Source organism: Phyllostomus hastatus, unplaced genomic scaffold, assembly GCF_019186645.2.
Source record: "Phyllostomus hastatus isolate PE091 unplaced genomic scaffold, TTU_PhHast_1.1 phas_contig_86, whole genome shotgun sequence".
NCBI classification, from domain to species: Eukaryota; Metazoa; Chordata; class Mammalia; order Chiroptera; family Phyllostomidae; genus Phyllostomus; species Phyllostomus hastatus.
The window spans coordinates 8,934,287-8,956,223 of NW_025333977.1; the positions used below are offsets into that span (position 1 = coordinate 8,934,287).

The 21,937-nt window shown below is 38.0% G+C and overlaps 1 protein-coding gene across 12 annotated transcripts in view; it reads left to right on the forward strand.

Annotated features, from left to right (window-relative positions):
* MBNL1 (muscleblind like splicing regulator 1) overlaps window positions 1-21,937 on the forward strand; it is a 190,213-nt gene that overhangs the window by 84,198 nt on the left and 84,078 nt on the right. The window contains exon 2 of one of the 12 annotated variants that reach the window (XM_045851108.1): window positions 1,538-1,654. The exons of 10 other annotated variants lie outside the window; for them this stretch is intronic. In XM_045851108.1, the coding sequence (XP_045707064.1) occupies window positions 1,649-1,654 (6 nt within the window). In that variant the 5' untranslated portion in view covers window positions 1,538-1,648. Of the gene's footprint in view, window positions 1-1,537; window positions 1,655-5,103; window positions 5,338-21,937 lie in introns of those variants that run through there. One more of the 12 variants, XM_045851111.1, reaches the window with a different exon arrangement.

Sequence of the window (21,937 nt, forward strand, 5' to 3'; positions counted from 1 at the left end):
TGGGAGTGTCTACCTTGTTGGGTTGTTGTGAATCTGAAATAAATTAATCCACGTAAAGAACTGATGGAACTTCAGGGCACACATTAAATACCACCTATATTACCTATTATGAAATCCTAATTTTATGTAAATGTTTTCTAATGTCTGTTTATTCAAGGCAAACTTACAACATTACAAATAAATGAAAACCAAAACTAATGTTGCAATTTCAGTGAAGTGCTTCAAGAGCTTCAGTTCTGGAGCTGTACAGCCTGGCTTCAGATCACGTGGGAGCTCTGTGACCTTAAACCTGTGGTGTAACCTGACGGAGCCTCAGTTTCCCTATTTGCAAAATGGGACAGTGATAATGTCTGGTCTGTAGTTGCTGTGAAGATGAAATGGGACAACACATGTGAAACACCCAGAACAGTGCCGGGGCCTCCATAACCATCCAGTGTGTTAGCTATTATTATCCTTGTTACTTCGATGATGACGAGAACGTGTGACGTTTCTTACTGCTTTGATAGTGAAGTGGACATTAATACACGAGAAGCATATTATGCTTGGGATCTGTGCATGTAGGGTTTCAGGGTTGCTAATTCGAATAAGTTATTCCCTACTGTGCAGAGAACACATATGTTGGAGCTCATCATTTTTCTCTAATAGGTAAATGCTTATTAGGAAAATAATCTGTTTTTTTACTTATCCTCTGTAGAGCTACTGCAAATTTTAAAAATCTCTAGGTACTTTTTATATCTGTAGGATTTTAGCTCTGAATAAATTAGTTACATAATGGAAATGCTTTGTTGATGGCATTACCTGTCTGATTCTGTTGTTCAGCCATATTCTAGCCTCTGATTAAGTTGAACACCCCTGGGAAGAAGACAAACTCATCAATACCATCAAAATGGGAGTAAAAGATAGAAGCAAAGAAGTCGTTGTTCGTTCTGTAACATAAGGATCATAAGACCTGATATTTCCCCATCTGTTGGCAGTGTTGTAAAGATTATGAAAACATTCGCATTGGCCAAAAAAAAAAAAAGAAAAAAAGAAAAAAAAAGTGATTCTATGCCAGGAAGGCAGATAGAATATTAGGAAAGAAATGACCAAAATTGCATGATGCCATTTATATGGTAACATCCTCTCTTTCATTAACAGGAAATTTTAGGGCAATCACTTGCTTATTAGGACCGGAAGGGGTGAATGAAATTTTCAAAAGGATTCATCAAGCCTTTTTGATAATAAAGTATACCTTTAAGAACATGTTTTCCATAGAATTAAAACCTTAGAATTTCACAGTTGCTGTATACTTATCGCCTTGTCTGGGAGCAAATTTTAAGCAGGATCCCAGGAAAACACCTGTTTTGACACTGTCGGCAGGGTGCAAACAGAGGGGTAAACCCTGTCTAGGTGTAGAGTAAACCGAGTGCTTGGCTACCACCCTGCAAGGAGCTGGGTCTAAATGGTCTGCTCCAGCTTCTGCTGCCGCTGCTGCCGCTAATATTGCTGGGAAGGAGACACAGCTGACCTGGCATATCCTTTACTCTTGGTGCTGCAGCAGTTTCAGGAAATGTTGTTTAAGGGAACCTCCTGGATCCTTTTCACGGCACCATGGCAAGAAGAGGCCGTATCTTATCTATTGAAGATAAAGCATGGAGTTGGCTAATGGATGCTGGTGAGTGACTAAGGCAAATGGGGAGCCACTGAATGGACACCTTTTGGGTAGGCTTGCTCGGTGGAGGACTGAACCGGCATCCATGGGAAAATGGCCTCTGCTCACCTGGACATCAGCACGTGGTCTTAGAGAGGAACCATAGTTTTATCGCCAGTGACCCGATCCTGTGATCCTGTATCAGTTCCTTAAGTAAAGTTTGTATATGTATATATATTTTTTTCCTGGCTTTACTACTTGAAGATACTAATCCTGAAGTTTGTTAGGTGCCTCAGTCTAGGGAGCACAGTTTCTCATGGAATTTCTGTCACTATTTGATCTTTACTTTTGTTTTTCACTGGGCCCAGAGTGACTTAAAAAAAATGAGTTTCTAGTATAGGAAAGCAATTATTCTTCAATTCTAAATGAACACCTCCTTTTTTCACAATATAGAATTTTGACTTAAGAAATTATTGAATTTGCATAATTTAATACTTTCCAGGAATGTTCTTTTCAATTCAAGATAATTATGTAAGCGAATTTGTAAGATACTGGTCATATTAGATAATTGCACAGGATGGGTCCGGGACATCAGAGATAAGGAAACTTCATTGCGAATGTATTTATGTACCAATACACGTTACTTTCTTTAAGCAGGTTTCTTTATCGATAAGATGAATGATTTGAATGAGCTGTTTCAGTTTTTCTCACTCTAAAATTTTCTCAATCTCAAATTTTCTTTCCCTGAAGCAGAGGCCATTTTTTTAAAAGATTTTATTTATTTATTTTTAGAGAGAGGGGAAGGGAGGGAGAAAGAAAGGGAGAGAAACATCAATGTGTGGTTGCTTCTCACGTGCCTCTTACTGAGGACCTGGCCTGCAACCCAGGCATGTTCCCTGACTGGGAATTGAACCTGCGACCTTTGGTTCACAGGCCCATGCTCAGTCCTCTGAGATACACCAGCCAGGGCCACAAGCCATTTTTTTGACTAAGTCTACTATGCGATTTGAAGTACCTATATATTTTCTTCCACCTTATAATTTTTAACAGACACGACTATGTTCCAATAAATAGTTTACCTATGTCTTTATTTACAAGATTGGAGGATATAGAAATATTAAGTTTGCCATAGAGGTATAAATCATGTTTTTTTAGAATAATTAATCTATGATGAACAGTCACTTCATAAAAAGGATAGGCTAAAGGTTAGTTTAGGAATTTATAGTAACATAATAAAGGCTCTGACAAGTCATGTAGGAAGAATTTACCTGTTTAACTTTGTTTTAATTTTTAAGAAATTTATTTGAACATAACCCCTCTTCCAACCCCCAAGACACAATCTTTTTGAGGAGTGCTTTTGAACATTTGGTGCCACCATTCAGCCAGTTAAGTATTTATTGGGCACCTACTGTGTTACCAGACTAGGTGTTGGGGTGCAATTGAGCACATTTATGAAAAATGTGTGCTCTTGTGATGCTTAGCGACAGGGAAATGCTGGTCTAGATCATCTGGTCTTATTACTTTAGTAAGATACTGTAGTTAGTAGCAATATAATATTTACTTTTAAAAAGCCATTGCCAGTTGTTCTATTTCCACTGATAATAACCCTGACATACCCTCTAATCTGAAGAGCTTTATAAAAGGACTCTACCATTTCACATTGGCAGTATTTATTCATTTCCTTGTCTTTTCTTGAACATTTTTTTTTCTTTTTAGTTTTTATCATTTAGATTGCTAAAACAGATTTTCATGAGTGGGATTGAGAACATGTAATTGATTTTTGACATTTGAAAAACCCGCTTCCACTTGGTTTTGACCACAGGGGTTCACTAAGTATTTTCTTCTGCAGACCTACCTTATTGACAAGATATGTTTTAAAAAGTTAAGCTTTAGTTTGAGTCAACATAGAAACGTAGGCACTGTTTTTATAATGGAAGTATTTTTAGAAGGAAATTGGGATTCCTCATCCCCTTCCCTAATAAAATCTCAATTCTCTCAAATTTAAAATACTAGCTTCCTAGGCAATACCGACTATTTTGTAGAATAAGGGTCATTTTATAAAAATGTCTGACTTAATGGACATAAATGAGTTCGCCCAAGCAAGAGCTACTTGTTCATTAAACTGTAATGTCATAACATTATATCCATCAGAACATATATATTTATGTATATTTACATGTATATGAATCAGGTGAGGGATAGAAGCCAACATTTTCCAACACAAGGTTATTTTAGCTATTTGACACCAAGTAAAGTAGATTATTCATTACTATTTTTTTTAACTTGGGTTAAAAAGATACAAGTAAATACCTGAGGTAGTAGAGTTTCTTCTTATTTAATTCTAAAATAAGTACACAGTATTAACTTGCTTCTGGTCTTGAAAAACTGCCAGTTCCTAAATGAGTCTGATTGTTTTTGTTTTGATACATATTAGGGATTACTGAAGTTTTGTCCGAGTTTATATTTAGTCTCTGACTTGATTTTATTCAGCTCATTAAAGCAAGATTGTCTTAGGATCTGTCTCTTGTAGTTGTTTAATATTTAATACTTAGTGGGCTCCTAAAATAAGGCTTTTGAGCAGTTGCAGAGCTGTGAAGAGTGGTTAACAGGCTATAAGCACTTCCACGGAAAATATAACATTATGAAGTCCCAGGTTCAGGGAAATCTAGTGAGTAGTTTATGTGACAAGGCATTGGAAACCTACTAAGTTAATCCCATTTTCCTTTCTTCCTCCTCCTTTCTTCCCTTTTCTTCTACCTCTCCACTTTCCAACTCTGAACACTCTTTATCCACTTGCTCCTTCTTCATCTCCTCTTACCTCATTGAATTCCTTCAGTACCTCTCATCTGCCCACAATAGAAAGTGATGTATTTGATGAAACATGTTGTACTTATTTAAAAAGCAGTTTTAATTCTTTTTCAATTTAACCTTCTCTCTGTCTTGTCATTTTCTCCTTTAATAACGGACAACTTTGCCTTTTAACCTCTGTTACCTTGTAGCTTGCACCCTGTGACTTTTTATATTTGTAAATATCCTTATCTTAACATAAATGTTATAGTGGCAGGATTTAGGAATTTTATGAAACAGTGCATTTTTAACCTTGAATGCAGTAGGCGTACTATAATGTGTCTTCCTTACTTTTCTTTCTAGAGCTAGAGCTCCATTTCCCGTCCACTGTGTTTTTGGCTGTCTTACGGGATGCTAGAATGGCCTACCTCCATGTATTTTGTTGCATTTTGCCATTGCTTCTTGTGTTCTGTCGGGGAATTTTGGTGATTCTTTTCAAGCGCTACCTGAGCTCTGTGCTAGTCGTTCCCCTCCCCCCCCAGGGTCCCCTGCTGTGCGGCCCTGTCCCCACTTCCCTAGCCCTGTCCATTGACAGAGCCTTGGGTTCCCTGATGGCTGCCTCTAAACCCTTGTGAGGGCCGGAATATTCCTCCCCCTGCTGCTACAATTGAGCCCAGTGCTGGGTACCACGTTGCCTTCTACACTTGCTTTCAGTTGTTAAGGCTTCCCAAGCTTTGGCTGTGGCTCAGTGATCCTGCTGGCAAAACCCTGGAGCTTTCCTAGCCTCGACACTCAGTGGTAGCAGCAGGTGTTGGGATTTCTCCAAGCCCCTAAGACCCTGGGAGCAAGAGAATGGCCGTTTGACATAGACCTCAGGAATTTTCAAAGCACCATGAAACCTCTCCAGAAGATATGTAAAGGTAAGATTCTGATTTCTCTAGGAAGCTGTTTAGAAGCTAAAACATGAGTTTAATGTAGACTGAATAGCATTGGAATCTATGAAACACTTTTTTTTTTGTCCTTCACAATCTGCATTGTGTATCTAGAAAGAGGAATCAAATTGAGAATTAAAAGTTAAAAATAAAACAGAAAAGATTTATTTTTCCAAAGCCTGTATTCTGTTTATCTGCCTGTTAATGTTTAAAACCAAAAATGTGAAATGATTATATCCTCAAATTCTTCCACCCAAATTCCTCAATCCATCATTAAATCAAACGGAGCAGGAAGAACAGCTCCGGTATTGGTAGTGCGCGGGTGCATTGTTGTTCCTTGTCAAACATTACTGCTCAGCGTTCTAGGTGTAGCAGTTCTCTGTCTTTTTTAGGGCTTTGCTTTCAGTTTATTATTTTTTAAAAGGGGGTTATTCACCTGCTCCTAGTTTTTTTTTGGGGGGGGGATGGCTCCATATGGGTGTAAATAACCTGGATGGAGGATGCACGTGGGCCTTCGTGTGTGTGATGAGGGGTGGGAGAGAGATCAGTAGCATCTGAGAGTGAACAGCACAAATTATGTCTTCAGCATTTCAGCTTTTGTGGCAATGCGTATTTATTTATAACCCTTTGTTCTTCGCCCTGCCTCCATTCATGGGCATGAATCTGTGAAATGATATTAAGACACTTCCGCTAATGTGAGCTCTTTGGCGGCCTTATTGTCGGATCACGTCTTCTTTCCCCCCTTGTTTTCAGTGGACTTAATCTCATAATTGATTCCCTATAGTTGGAATCAAGGCTATTAGCTGCTGTCACACTGAAGCTCTTTCACTTCAATAACTGCAAATGTAATGGCAGTTTTAAAGATGAAGAAGAAGAGCATTTACTAATAGTTTTACAAAGTGAAAAATAAGATTTATTTTTACTAGTGCTTACGTGCGATGCTTGTTTTTAAAACTAAAACGTGTTCAACAACATTGTACTTGCACCTGAAAATACCTAAGTTAACTTTTCTCTAGACAGAAAGTTTTTAAGTCTTTCTGGTATAGTAAATTGGGTAATAGATTTCAAATGTAAAACTGGAAAGGCGAAATTTTAATGCTTTCATTCTTAATATTGATAATGAGTTTGCAGTTTTTGAAAATGTGTTACACAGTCTTAAGTAGGAGTTTTCTTTATTCTCAAGTGTGCCAATTGAGTGCATTTTCTCTTTTTTAAAATGTATCTGCAATTCTTCTATCTCCCTGAGACAAGAGATTAAATGGAATATATATGTATGCACACACGTATAATTTTAAGTGATTTAATTAAATATTAAGATAAAGTGATAGATCAAACTTTATGAATATTTATAAAATCACTTTAAAACTTTAAAGTAACTTCAAAATATTTTTAATGGAACATAGTGAATTAGTGGTATTTTCTGTATTTAATATTGAATTGATAAAGTAATTTCACAAAAGCAGGACACAATACAGTAATATTTAGAGTTTGGTGATTCCTTTGGAGGCTTGTAGAAAAAGCACCTGATTTCAAAAAATGGCGGTGCCATAAAGGCCTTAGAAGTAGAGGACCAATAACTCAATATCTGAAGCCCAGAGCCAAGGCCAGAATCCAAGTCACTGAACCCTAATCCAGTGCCCATGCCTCTATGCAATGCTATTTAGTGAAGCTGCAGTACATTTGAGGGGCCACCTTCCCCATGTCTGCAGAGTAACGAATGGATTCTGGGAATGGAAGAGATTTTCTTCAGCACCAAGTGTGTCTAAGCCTGGCTGGCAAACATGGGCTTCTTGTGCACTGGAGCCTGGCTGAGGCCATTAGAATTCTTTTTTTATGTCTGCCTTGTTTAGTGTTGATTTTATTATAGTGGGACTTTGAAAAGTACTGTTGAAGAACCATTAAGATATTTTTCTGTTTGAAGGGAGTATAGAACTTCTGGCATGCTGTTTATTTCCATTTATGATCCTGTAAATTGGGCAACTATCTGAAATATTAAATTGTTGGAACTGAAAAATTAGAACAATGTGCAAATTATAGGCAGTTTGTTTTCTGTTTGTGCAAATAAAGGCAATTTATTTTCTCTTTCTAAGCTAAAATCTTTAATTGACTTCCACTGTTTCCAAACTTGAAAAATTCCTTAGCTTGCATCTTTAAAGATAGCTGTTTATTTGTGACATCCTAGAAGTGGAATGAATGTACATTACATATGCATGAAAATTATTTGCTATACTTATTAATTAAATACTTTCTGGTCCCTGAGTTAGAAATATTAGTTCAAAATCCATTGTTTCTTTTTTTTTTAGATTTTATTTATTTATTTTTAGAGAGGGAAGGGAGGGAGAAAGAGAGGGAGAGAGAGAAACATCAATGTGCGGTTGCTGGGGGTCATGGCCTACAACTCAGGCATGTACCCTGACTGGGAATCGAACCTGCGACACTTTGCTTTGCAGCCCGCGCTCAATCCACTGAGCTATGCCAGCCAGGGCAAACTCCATTGTTTCTTGACTTTACTGGATACCTACCACCATTTACGTAGGCCATGCTCAGGCTCCTTCTGTGTGACTCCGTGGGAGATGCAGTTGTAACCCAGACCCCTTGCATGATGTTCAAGATGGACGCAAGGCCCGGAATGGACCTAAGAAAAAAACTGCATGCAAAATTAAGAAAGTCAACTATGAATTCTCTTTTCAGGAAGTTTAATCTGAAAAATAGCTGGAGTATTTTTGGCACAGGAATTTATAACACTGATTTAAGAAAAAAAATATGAAGCACTTATTCATGGAGAATCATAAAAGTCTTATCCTGTTTTTTTCGAAGTGAGGCCTTGACCCCATGGTTCTTGTCCCTGAGTGTCCCTGCCATCACTCAACACGTGAGACTCGTGACTCTGAATTCCTAGTTATTCTTCGTCCCTTCTTGGGGAGTATGAGAGCTGTCCTGGCCGGTGGGCTGTGAGCAAAATATTTACAGTAGATACTGAGAAATGTCAAATGTAAGCCTTTCATGATATCATGAATTTCCTGTGTTGTAACGAAGAAACCAAAGTCCCTGGTCTTGTTAGATGTGTCCATGCAGGAAAGAAAGAGGACAGATCCGCACGTCATCTGAGCAACCAAGAGAGAGGACGGATCTCGGGATGAGCCCAGACACTGACATTCGTGATGCCTTAAGAGGAGTTTTACACTTCCAAAATAAAACATTCCCATTGGTTATTTATTTTGTTATGTGGAAATAAAAGTTGGCTGGATCAGAACTATTCAAAATTAAAGTTACCTCTGTAGTTAATAATAAGTTATTGATGACCTACCACCTCCAGCTCCATTACAATAATCATCTCATTTATTCTTCACAACAACATCTTGAGGTAGGTAGTGTTATCATTTTACATTTGCCAAATGAAGACACTGAAGCCCAGAGAAGTTAAATGACCTGCCGAGATGTCATAGTTGGACACGAGGATTCGAACCCAGGATGTGTGGCCCCAGTGTTCACCCTCAGAGCCCCTTTTCAGTGGGAAGCACTGGCAGTGAGTGCTCGTCCCAAGATTCCGTCCTTGCCCTCCCGTGGCAGAGTGCCAGCCAGATGCGTCTGCCTAAACCTCTTCTGACTCAGTGTGGGCCACTGCTGTTCACTCACTGGCTATCTGACCTTGGAAAGGTTATTACTTATTATCCTCTCTCAGAATAGGCCCATCTGCTCTCAAATATCAATAATATTATCTCTTGTGAGGGCTTTTATGAATATTTAATTTAATGTAATGAGACAGTGTACGCCAAGCACTTAGCACAATGGCTAACATATAGAAAAGAGCCAATAAATTGTTGATGTCATTATGTCTTTTCCCCAAGGTCACACAACTAGAAAGTGATCGAGTCCGAATTCAGACCCAAGTCTGTGCGATTGGAAAACTTAAGTAAAACAGAAATGCATATACACATACGTTCTTTCTATAAGCAGCAGTAACAACAGGAGCCACAAAGCAAAAGTCATGCTTTCTCTGGACTCTGACACTGCCTTCCATCCCCACCCATACCGCTTATGGTGAATAAATTACAATGTCCTGTATGCTGACGAGAAAAGTAGTGTACTTTAGTGGTTAAAGGAACACTGTAGAGGTGAGGCTTCCAAGGGTTGGAATTTCAGTCCTGTATGAACTGTGTGATATGAAGCAAGCTATGTCATCCCTCTAGGGTTCTTTACCTGTATATGGAACTAATAATAGTACCATTTCTATTGGGTTATTGTGGGTAGTAAATGGTAAGTTCCAGAAATGGGACAGAATAACTCCTTTAAGGACGTCATGGTCACCAGAGGGCTCAATTGCCTTGCAGGAATCATGGGATGCCTGGGGCTCCCTCTGGGACACAGGATGGGTTAAGGCTGATCCTGGGGAGGGGGTGGTGGTGGGGGCACAGGAAGGGTTAAAGCAGACCCCAGGGGGTGGGCCAGGGAGCCGAATGTCCAGAATCTTTGTAGTGACTGCTTTTGGGACCTGGCAGAATGGAAACTGTGTAGCCTGATTAATGAATGTATGAAAGAAGGATTTCAAGTCATTTTAAAACTTGCAAGCAGAGAACATATTTCAAGAATTAAAAGCTACTGGGGTCCATTTACACTTGCTTTTTCATACAGTTATAAATAGTGTGCTGGCATTAAAAACTCAATTTTGGTGCCAGAGACCTGAGGAAAATGAATCTGTAAATATGTCATTAATGTGTATACTCATACAAAGAAGCTATCAAAAATATGTTTTTAAATATGTAATATAATAAAATTATAATTGGTAATATAAGAATCCAAAATGAAGAGCTTATGTGGATGGTGCAGAAAGTCAGAGTAATTCTTAAAGCTGAAATATTTGTGGGGGATAATTGGTAAAATGTTGAGCTTTTTTTCATTATAAATTTTATGCTCTTTTGATGTATATTCCCCCAAATAACAAGATTAAAATATCTTTTAATCAAATTCTATATTAAGAGCATAAAACATTCTAAAAAGAACAAGGAAAATTAACTACGCCTAGTGTTAAACCCAATAATTATGTTGATACCTAAGTTGCCATAAAGGTGTTTTTTGGTATCTGATCAGGTATTCTAATTATTCGGCATGGTAGATTCAGGCCAGACACATCAGCTCCTCATATGCAAACCCAGGATATGTGTGCTGGCACCTGAAAGTTGTTTAGAAAACTTCAACTAAGAGTTAGAATCAAACCACATGCTTCCATGAACAGTTGTGTCTCCTTCATTTGAGAAAGACCATATGTCACAGCAGAGCTTCTGTAATATTAAGATAGCATGGCTCTTTGCAGAGTATCTCCAGATCAAACTCCTAAATCCAGTGCTAAGTTATTACACATGCCACGAATTTGGCTTTGAAAAACACTCACTGATATGAAAGTAAACAAAAAATTGAGTCCAAGAATGGAAAAAATTTTACCAACACATATACTTTATTTTATAGAAAGGTAGGGTTCTTCCATGCTTTTATTTTCTAATGTGCCTGCACACTCAGTCTGGGTGTGCAAACACGCATACAGATGGAAGTGACTCACACGTGTGCACGCTGACACGTGATTAGAGCAGGAAGTGCAAGATATGCCCTGCGGGTCTCTCTAATCGCCTCTGTGGCCCTGCACCCCTGAGTTCTGTGGGCATCCAGTATACTATTTGTGATTTGGAGGTAGAAACACCTGGCGGTACTTTTTTTCTTTTTTCCCCTTGTTTCTTCTTTCCTAAGGCCTGCTTTTAGTTTATCTTGGCAACCCATTCTGTGAGTTTTAATTAGGTACTAAGTTTGAGAAATTCAGGAAGCACTGTGTACTAACTTAGAGAAGGTAAATGCATAGTAAAATCCTTTGCTCATGAAATAGCTTAGGTACCTGAGTACTGGTTTCTCCTCTCCCAGCCCTTACTCTGACCCTGTGCTTGGCTGTTTAATCTGGTCTGTTTTACCCTTTTGAAAACATATGAGGGAGTGGTACAAATAAAATCAGAGGCATCTCTCCTGTAGGAGAATTTTGTGATTGGAAATAAAAGTGTCAACGCTGAGAAAAAAAATGTTATAAACAATGTGAGTGCCGTGTGGTAATTGTCGGCCTGTTGACTACCTATCTGGCAATCGGTCGTTGATGTATGACTTTCTTAAAGAATCTTGCAATTAGAAAAATTAAATTTGCCACATGGAACAAGCCAAACAAATATTTAAGAAAACTGTTTTTATTTACATGGTCAGTGGTATTGTTAAACCACTGTACATGTGTTTATATGCGTGTGTTTATAGTACATTAGCCATAATTGGCATAAACTAACTCTCACACCATCTCCAAGTAGAAATGCAAATGCAGTAATATAGCTTTCCAACTATGCACATTGTCTCTGCAGCCAGGCGACATGGACTCAAACCCCAGCTCCACTTACTTACTGTTTGTGTTTCCTCAGACAGGTTACTAGACTTCTCTCAGCCTCAGATATCTAATCGTTATCATAGGGGTAGTAAAAAACTATAGGGTTATTTTGTGCATTAAATAAACTAATAAGCTTAAACCATGTAGAACAGTACCTGCCATACCCTAGGTTTTTGATAAGTTATGATTTTTTTACTATTGTTTTTATTTTATGCCTGATTTCTAACAGAAGTGGTTATTATTTTGCCTCCTGTCTTAGAAGATAGGGCTGATGGGAACTGACACTCTTATAAAAAGGTAAAACAGAGTCAGTGAGAGTTTCAGTCCTTCTTCCTCTCTGCTGGATCCCTCCACACCCAACCCTCCCTGCCCACCCCCCATAGTTGTCAACCTGCTCTCTATCTATGAGTCTGTCTCTGTTTTGCTTGTTAGTTCAAGTTGTTCATTAGATTCCACAGTTGAGTGATTTCATATGGTATTTGTCTTTCTCCAACTGGCTTATTTCACTTAGCACAATGCTCTCCAGGTCCATCCATGATATTGCAAAGGGTAAAATTTTCAAGGTCTAGGATTGAGGGATCGAGCTTAATCTTTCTTTTATGTAATATTAGTTTCAAAACTGTATTGACATATTTGCAAACAAACATTTAATGAATTTTCATGTAACAAAGAGGTACCTAACTGTACTATATTAAGATTACCACATGGAAATGGACCCCTTTAAAAAGGACATCTTAGCTCAAAGCAAAATTTGATTTTTAAGTTCATTATAGGACAGAAGATATTTTTAAGTATCTTTACTGGGTTGAAAAGTAACAGGTTAAAAAATAAAGTTAATTATTTTTGAAAACCTAATTGTTATTTCTTAAAATAACAGAACCTCAAATGGAATTAAAATGATCCCTTAATTATTTTGTTATAATTTTCCATTTCAAAGGTATTTTAATTATGTTTGTCTCCAGATTTCATGTTAAAGTCCTCAGATGTTAAGCTTAAGTCTACAGATAGGCTATTTGCTACTTGTAACTCAAATATACTAATTCTTATGGAATCAGGTCAGTTTCTACTTAGGGTTCCTAATGTTCTTGGTATTTTGATAGCAGTCAGGATCTTCACAGCAGAGAAGGCCAAAAATCATGTACAGAGACAGTGGCATCACTGAACTCTGACTCTGTAACTTAGTCTCTTGTGACAGGTCTCTGCATCATCAGCATGTCACTACATGTGTATCTTGTGCCCTTGGCAGTGTAACCTCCGTTGGGCGCCCCCTGGACTGAATAAAGTCTAATAGAGATAATACACAGCACAGTCCCTTTTGTGGATTCTACTTCATCTTGTTTATGAAGGGATGCATTTATCTAAAAGGCAGTATATATGCAAGTTTAAAATTACATCGTAAAAAGTAATTTTTTTCTCTGAAATTTGCCCACTAATGACACAATTGTATGTTGCTCTGGTGAGCACTAAAACTGAAAGTGTAATTATTGTTTTCATAATATAATTGGTGGGATGAATTTTAATCATTTAGAAGAATAGTAGGGTGGGAGGAAAGAGTCCAAACGCTTTCTTTCCTTCAGGATAAGTCATAAATTGTAGAAATCAAGATCACCTTTAAAATTTATTCTATAATTTTGAGACTGGTTTCTGTTGTCCAAAAGAGTTTAATAAACACTAGAAAAGATAGAATTCACTATGTCAACCAGTATATTATTTCCTCAATAGCAAGATAAGTCAATGCATGCTTATTGAATAAATGAATATGTTCTGGCTAAAGTCAATGAGTGAACGAGTAGATGAATGGTTGGATAAACTTATTGGTAACACAGTCTACTTCCTGTTTATTATTTTTAGGAAACAATGATTATTTTAAAGTACTCTAAAAATTCATTCAAAATAATTCCTTATTTTCTCTTATAACAGCAATGAGGACTATAGTGAGATGAGGACTTTGTAGGTTATAAGGTATTGTTTATGTAGGTTGAATTATCCTACATTTACAGAGCTTTTGGAAATCATTAGATGAGAATACATGAATTATGAGCAAAAAGGCAGTTAGTACTAGTCTAAAAATAAACATTGGTCCATGTAACTGCATCCTAAATAAACAGAATATGGATTTTAAATAGAAATGGATTAAGAAAAGTACAGTGGTTTAGAATAATTTAGCATTTTTTAATCCCTATTTTCATTTGATTGTGATGGCAATTGTTATTTAAGGAACACCATGCACTACATATTTTTAAACATTTAGCCAGCAGCAGCAACACCCAAAAGTATATTAGGTGTTTTGGCTGGTGACAGAAAGCATTGGACTTCACACTATCGTGGCAGGTTTTTAACTATGGGAGGAAAAGTTTGAAGAAACAGGTAAAATATCCATATGAACGTAAGGCTTGGAAGTCTCAGGACATTACGGAAGCATAGTAAGCCTCACTAAGCCAGGGAACAGAAAGAGAAATAAACTGGGGTGGAGGATGCAGAGGAGAAGAGCCTTTACGGACAGAGAAGCAAGTTCTCATTAGCATACGTTCCGGTAATCATGCCCTCTCCTGGGGCTCATTCCCCAGGAATGTATCCCTTGTGCTAAATGGAGTACTTGTGTAAACACACTCTGTAGACATTCGAAAATACTTGAACAGCAGTTCTTCAGGGGTTACTATGTAATTATTTCTAGCTGTTGCACTTATTTATCTTGGTACCAATTTATGGGGCTAGTTTTTGACTTGTGTTACCTACAGTGTCTTATTTCATAGCTTGAAAAAGTACATAAACAACATTTAAGAAAAATGCAAACATTGGTGGCTTTATTCAGTAAGGAGAACAACTGGAAACTTATTTCATATTATTTTGTAAATGAATAGCTGAATGTAACATTATATCCATGGCACGTTAAACAACAACAATAACAACAACAAAAAAGAAAGAGTGGAAACTTGGACTTCTGAATAAACATCTTATCAAAACACTAGCTTTTGATTTTATCTGAGCTTTACTGTAGAAAGTCTTTTACTGTTTCTACAAAGCCTAGAGGAAATTACTGAACTAGAAAAGCTGAATGTTATTTTGGACTAATCTTTTAGTTATCCTAATAATAGGGAATTATTTAGTTCTTATTTTTCATAAGTAGTCCATCTTGAACAATAAAAATCACATAGCCCACTCAAGGATATTTCAGAAAAATTGATGTGATGCTTTTAAAAAATGGCACTTAAAAAGTGAACATGTAAATGTTTCAAGTTATGCTACTGTTTCATCACTAAACATCTCAGCATTAGGAAAGTTAGCTGAATGTGGCCTGGAGGTGCATAGTTTGGATGATTAGGTATGGGGCACTGCCAACAAAATATATGTGTGTTCTCTTTCTTTTTATATTGATATCATATTAAATATATAAATATATGTACAACATGAAACAATGATGAAAATACGATATTGTTGTGTTTTTACTTTTTAGGTAAAATGACCAGGGAGCAGTAACTGATTTGGTTGGGGATGGTGGAATTTACAGAAAAGCATGTGAAGGTCATTCACACACAATCTGATAGGGCCATATATTACAGGATAGGGCTGTGTTTCAGCCAGAAGGAGGGATATAAATGAGATCTTCATGATCTCCAGGTAATCAGCAGTCAGAACAGAGAAAAGTCAGAGAAGATGACAGAGAACATGCAGATTAATAAGTAGTAGAAAAGGAAGATGTTACATTATCAAGAAAGAAGAGAAATAGGGTGGTTTCTGGTGCCAGATGCAACACAGAGGATGAGAAGTGAGAAAAGGACACTTAGCCTGGAGGGTAACCTTTGAGAAAGCAATCTGAGTAGAACTGGGAGGAAGAGGTAAAATCCACTTGGTGAACCAGATTCAAAGATGAGTCACTAGTAAATTGGAAGGTGGGGAGTAGGACTCAAATTTAGACAACTCTGTAAAGAAACTCAGTAATAAAAAGAAGGAGGACGTGGATGGCAGCGGAAGAACTCAGCAGGAAAAAGACTGTCATAGAAGAGTGGAGGTTGGTTCCGCCAACGGAGGCATTTTTTTTCCAGTAAAGGAAGGCGCAGGAGTCATTGAAGAGGAAAAGAAAGAAGATTCATGAAAGTAGTGTTAGGGGAGGGTACTGTGTCTTGGAGAAGTTGAGAAGAGGTCAAAAAGTGGCTAGAGAGGTTGACCTTAGAAAGGTAGATGACCCCAACCCTTCCTGGGAGGCAGGTGGGAGGAGGAGGTACTCAGCCAGGGGGGTTACTCTCTGGAGCATCACCTGCCCTGTACCTGCAGTTGCACCTTGTTTTTGTCTGGTGGCTCACTGCCTTGTGTTCACACTCCCTTGTGTGTTGCTTTTTAAATCCTGCAGTTTCGCTTTGCTTTGCTTACTGTACCATCTTGATGTAAATTGTGTGAGGGCAGAGGACAGGTTTTGCCCATGTACACGTTGCTGAACGAGCTCCCTTCTCAGGTGATCCCCTAACCTATTTCACTAGCATCAAAGCCCGCGCTGTCAGGGGGAAGGCCTTGCAGCCAGGCCGGTTCATCAGAGTACAATGCGGAAGGAAGGCTGATTGGCTACTCATGTGAACCTCAAGAGGTGTTTCTAAAACAAATCCTTAATTTCAGATGACTGGAAAGGTTATGAAATCAGACTCTTTTTTTCCTGGTTAAAAGAAACTTATGACACAACAAAACACAACTTAGAGCTCAGAAGTGGATACTTCCCAACCCAGATTCAAATTTTAATCATAATTCATTGTGGAAAGTGGAAGCATTTTACTGCAAAGAAAATGATTACAAAAAGACGATTGCAAATGTTTGCTAAATCCTGTGGTTTATACCACTGTTTATATCAGCCAAATAAAATTAGGTGATGTCTTTAACCGTTTATCTGATCTGTACTCTAAACACAGATCCCTTGGTTAGAATAGTTCAATTATGTTTTCTGTTTCTTTCTTAGCAAAAGTAATTCTAAGCAAAAGTTAAAATGACAGGTTGTCTTAACCCTTGATTTAGAAAACATAGTAAATATGTTTCTATTTGTTTATAGAAAATCCGTTACTATTTGTTGTATGGCTGCTACTAATTCACTCTCTGTACTTTTTATATAAATGATCATCTTTGAAAAAAAGTAGAGCTCCGTAGACACAAAACGATTATAGCTACTGTTTTCATGGTTTTAGACCCAATATTATATTGAAACTGAAATTTTATATTTGTTTAAGTTTCTAAATTATGTGAAGCTATAAAGTTTATAACAGATGCCACTTGATTTCATCCCTCCTGAAAATATTTGGTTTTATTTCAATTAACAAACAAGTAGGGAAGGGAAAAATTGAGGGGCGAGACAAGATATTTAAATAAGTAAAATGTGGCAAATGACAACTCTTCATAGATTTATTTTTCATATTTTTATCACTATTATCCAAAAGTAATTTAAAACGCTGATTGATTGTGACTGTTGTACAGTTGCACAAACATCTTACTTTCTCCTGAAAGTGGCCAGGAAGGCATGAGAAGGTCCTTGAATTTCACTGGGATTATAATTGAAGCATGACCTTTCCCTGGTCCACCCCCTCAGACGACTCTTCAGTCTAGACTCTCCTCTCCAGCCTCCCTGGAGTTTTTTACACACATCTCACTGTCTCACACTTGTACTTCTCATCATTCTGCCTTCTCGTGAAAGCCTTCCCCCTCCTGTTTTCTTCATTAACGACTACTTGTCCTTCTGGACTCAATACCGGTGACAGGTCCTCTGCAGAGCTTCCCTCGGTCTTTCCATTCCCCAGACTATGGGAGATGGCCCCACAGAACCCTTACTACGCTGGTTTCTATTATGATTGTTACCTAGGTTTCAGCCCTCTGGGATGCAGCAGGGACTGGGTACCTTAGCTCTATACCCGCAGTGGCTAACACCATGGGGAAAATGCTCACCTAGTATTGCTCGGATGACTGCATGCACAAATAGCTGGGTGTTAAAATGATTCTCTTCAAGTTTTTGCTCCTATAGAAATTTTTATCTGTTTTTCAGGCATAAATTTCATGTTATATATTATTATTCCTCTGGCATGTGGAACTTATTTGGGTGCTCAAGACATGTTTATTGAGGGAAGGAATGAGCAAATAGCTAAATGAAAGTATTAAAAAGAAAAGAATGGCACTCAATTCCTGCCCAAATGTCTGAGAGGAAAACTGGCATCATGATTTGGTAGTGGGACATCCGAGCCAGACTTCCTCTGTTCATATACCAGGTCGACCTCATACTACAGCCTGGAACTTGGCAATAACACTACCTCTCCTACAGAATGAATGCAAGGTTTAAATGACTTTGAGTGTGCAACCGCATGGGAGGTGCCTATGTCCAGTTTAAGTTTGCTTTGCACATTTAAATGCCAAGGATTATGTGCTTAGGATATAAATGGTTAATTTTTTACTAAACTAAGAATTAGAGAGTGACTCTAATTTGATGTTGATTGATTAAAAGGAAGCAAAACATTTTAAACTTTGGCCTTTTACTGTGCATTTGATAATCCTGGAAACTAAGACAAAATTCACATTTTAGTTCTAGCATAAAATATTTGCACATGATTTAAGGTATCATGAAGTTTAAAAACAACTAAGTTGGGTAAGATTGTAGAAGTGACGTTTTCCTTCAGATATTATTTTCTTTCATTGTCAAATGAACATTCCATTAGAAAAACGCGGTCATTAATTAGTGAGCAGATGACAGGATACTGCTAGGCTAGCTATGTTATTAGACACAGTCCACAATTTAGACTAATATATTGACTGTAAGTATTCGCCTGTTCTTTTAAGAAGTATGAATTTCAAAACCAATTTAATATGAAAATTTTCCATTAAATGTACTTTGTCTCCAAGAATCATTTACTCTGCTTCCAGCGGATTTCAATATTCAAATAGATTTAATCAAAAGCACAGAGTAAAAAAGCGGCACCAGATATCACACATTGCTGCCACGTGTGGGCTTGGTTCCCCCAGGACACAAGGGGGTCACCATGGAGCTTGTTCTTTAGCAAAGTGCCTGCTGCCCAGGTGAGCTGATGAACAGCAATAGCAGGAGTGGCCTTCGTGGCTCTGCAGGATACTGACTTCAGTACATACGTACAAACATGCGAAATTGCGTCTGACTTCATTTCACGACACTGTGTATGGCATGGCAAGAAGCAAGAGTCCCACAGTGGTGTGAAGTGGAGACTGTGCTTTCATTTGAATCACGTACCTAGTGATCTAGTGCAGCAGCACAGCAGAGGCTGGTGATCATCATGAGGCAAGCATCCGTTTTCATGTGTTTCATTTTTTTTTAACTGTTGTCTGAGTCATTAAAATGTGTGCTGAAGCAACAGTCTCCTGGCTTATATTTTATTATACTCAGATGCAATTTTTATTGTCTCTGACTAAAATAAACAAATATCCCAGCACACATTTTACATAGAAAGACTGTCCAGAGAATTCATTACTTTGTTCTGTTCTGAGACGTAGTGTCTTTCTCAGGTTTTATGTGCCACCAATAGCATTAAACTTTTGTGAATTAAGAACATTACTCCTTTATAAAATATCTCGATCGGTATCCGCTCCTTAAAAGAAACAACTGAATCCTAGAATGTAATATATATGGAGGCGAGAACGCCACTTAGTAACCAGGTTTGCCTGACAAGGGACCCCCTTAAAAAGTGTCCTGGTTTTAAATGGTACGGAGATATTTCTTCCCTTTTTTTCTGTAATTCTTAAGAGTTGGATGTTTAGCTGTTAATCATATCTGTTCTAGGAGAAGTAGAGTCCCTAAAAGGGCATATATCCACCTTGAAAATGAAAATTAATTATGTGGAATAAAATAATATTACTATATTTCTCAGGACATTAACTTTATAATAGTAATAATTTTAGTTTTTAAAATTATATCAGCACAATTATTTTTGTTCCCTATCCCAAAGGAGGTGTGTATATGTATGTATGCATTGCATGTATGTGTCTGTGCATGTGTGTATTCTTATAGTGCTCCAAATACATTTTAATTCAAAGTCATACATCTCCCTTGTGATGTTACCATGCTTAGAATCCCAAAGGTAGTGAGTCCTCTGGTCCCCAGGAATGAGAAGACTGAGTTCTATCTCCCAATTCACTGTTCGCCATTGATGTGAGTTTTGGGCTCCCCATCCTCATTTTCTAAGCAGAGATCACACAGTCCTGAATTACAGAGTGTGCCTTACCAGTTCCCACTAAGCTGCTGGGAGGATGTAATTGTGGAGGCCCTCGGGATTGGTCTCCGTGGTTGGTGGTCTTATCTACCATCAGTAAAGGTGCTGGGGAAGAGGGCCAGCCAGTTGTCAGAAGCCCTGATTGTAGTCAAGACCACTGCTGTTCACTGGTTCCATGATCCTCGGCCCACATTTCACATCTCAAAGCTTACCCCTGAATTAAGGTAGCAGACATCTGCCTCGATGATTTCCGGTGACTGGTGTGAAGGTTTTAGAGCATCGCAATGTGTGATGTAAACAAAAACAGAGGTGGTTTTCCCTATATCTTTGGTCCTAGGTCTTGTCCCTGAGAGGGGGTCTGGGAGGAGCAGGAAGGCCACCCAGAAAGCAAAGGTGGGAGGGATGCTTAGAGGTTCCTTTTGTTCCAGTCATGTGATAACTAGGGTTCTGTGAGTGTGTGTGTTCTTCCCCCTCCCCCCGCCCCGGGGGTGGAGGGACAGAAGAAAGAATGTGTAGAAAAGTGTCAGAGAAATTAAATCTCCCAAGGTGTTTTCCATTTTCCCACTTTATACTTGTTTCTTTATGTGGCCACTCCCACAGCACCTCCTGGTCATGGACTGGCGTGTGAATGAGCACTGTCACTGATCAGGGAAGCTGCCGCCTCCACGAGAAAACACGGAACGATCAAAGCAGTGAGATACAAAGAATCAGAAATAGGTTGGCCCGTGTCTTGTATTGTCAGCATGTCAGGGTACGGATGGTGGCAGAGGCACGGAACTCAGATTGAAATTAGAAATTTGTGGCTCCCCAGGGTCCATGGAAGAGAAAACACTGGAGAAGTTAAGAATGAAGGTGGGGGTGTGAGAATGTGTGTGTGTGTGTGTGTGTGTGTGTGTGTGTACATAAAGTAACAAATGAGTACTTTCATGGGTGGTATTTAAGAAAAAAATGGATTTGTCTGCTTTAGTATATTAAATTCCATGCCACATCAGTGAGGACAGCTTCTGGCATCCCCTGAAGAGTCAAAATGTGAATTAAGGAAGAATTGTTAAAATTAAAAAACAGATTGTGATTCAAGGAACTTTAAAACCATATACAAGGTTATTCGCTACTTACAAATGTAATTTTCTTTGATTCCTTGTATTTTATTTAGACATTCTTTCAATGTACTCATATTTAAACATAGATGTATTGATGAAGGTAGTAAGTGTAATGTTTAATTACTGCCTTCTTAGGTATTGTATAGCCTGATTTATGAAAAAGACAAATGAATAAGGAGGAGAAAAGTAGAGTTGAAAATTACCTTTTGGGATTTAAGTGACTTGTTAGAGTAAAGAATTGAAAAGATGACAAAAGCTATTGAAAAAAAATGTAGCTCATTCACTTTTAAATATCCAAGTTGAATTACTTTTCTTTCTAAATAGGTATCTTTCCTTTGCTCATAGGGATGAAGAGAATGACTTGAGATATCTAAGTGGTGGCATTCAATTTTTCTCTTTTATTCATACTAATAGAACATATTTTGCATCCTTTCTGAGTATGGATTGCATAAGAAAGCACTGGTTCAGCTGTCCTTTCCAACAAAGGAATACAGTGACCCATGTGGGCTGACTTCTGAATGATAAAAAATATCATCTGGATTTTAAACTAATGCAATAGAAAGACATCAGTTGCTTACAAGTACCTTAACATATATCTTGTATTAGCTAATTTCCCCTGAAGGGAAAGGAGCTTGGCCCTTTAAAAACTACATTTAGTATTTATGAACAAAGACTAATTACTCCCCTGGAGAGTAAAGCCTTATATTTTCAGGATAACACCATTTAAACTTGACCACCTGTTCTACCGTTTGACATCATCTGCATGTATAAGCAAGAAATGGCTTTGCTTCCTTCTTAGTTGACACTACCAGGAACTGTGCATATTTTGACCTGGTCCCTGGGGCAGGACAGATGACATTGAAAGTTCCAGACTTGATTTACCA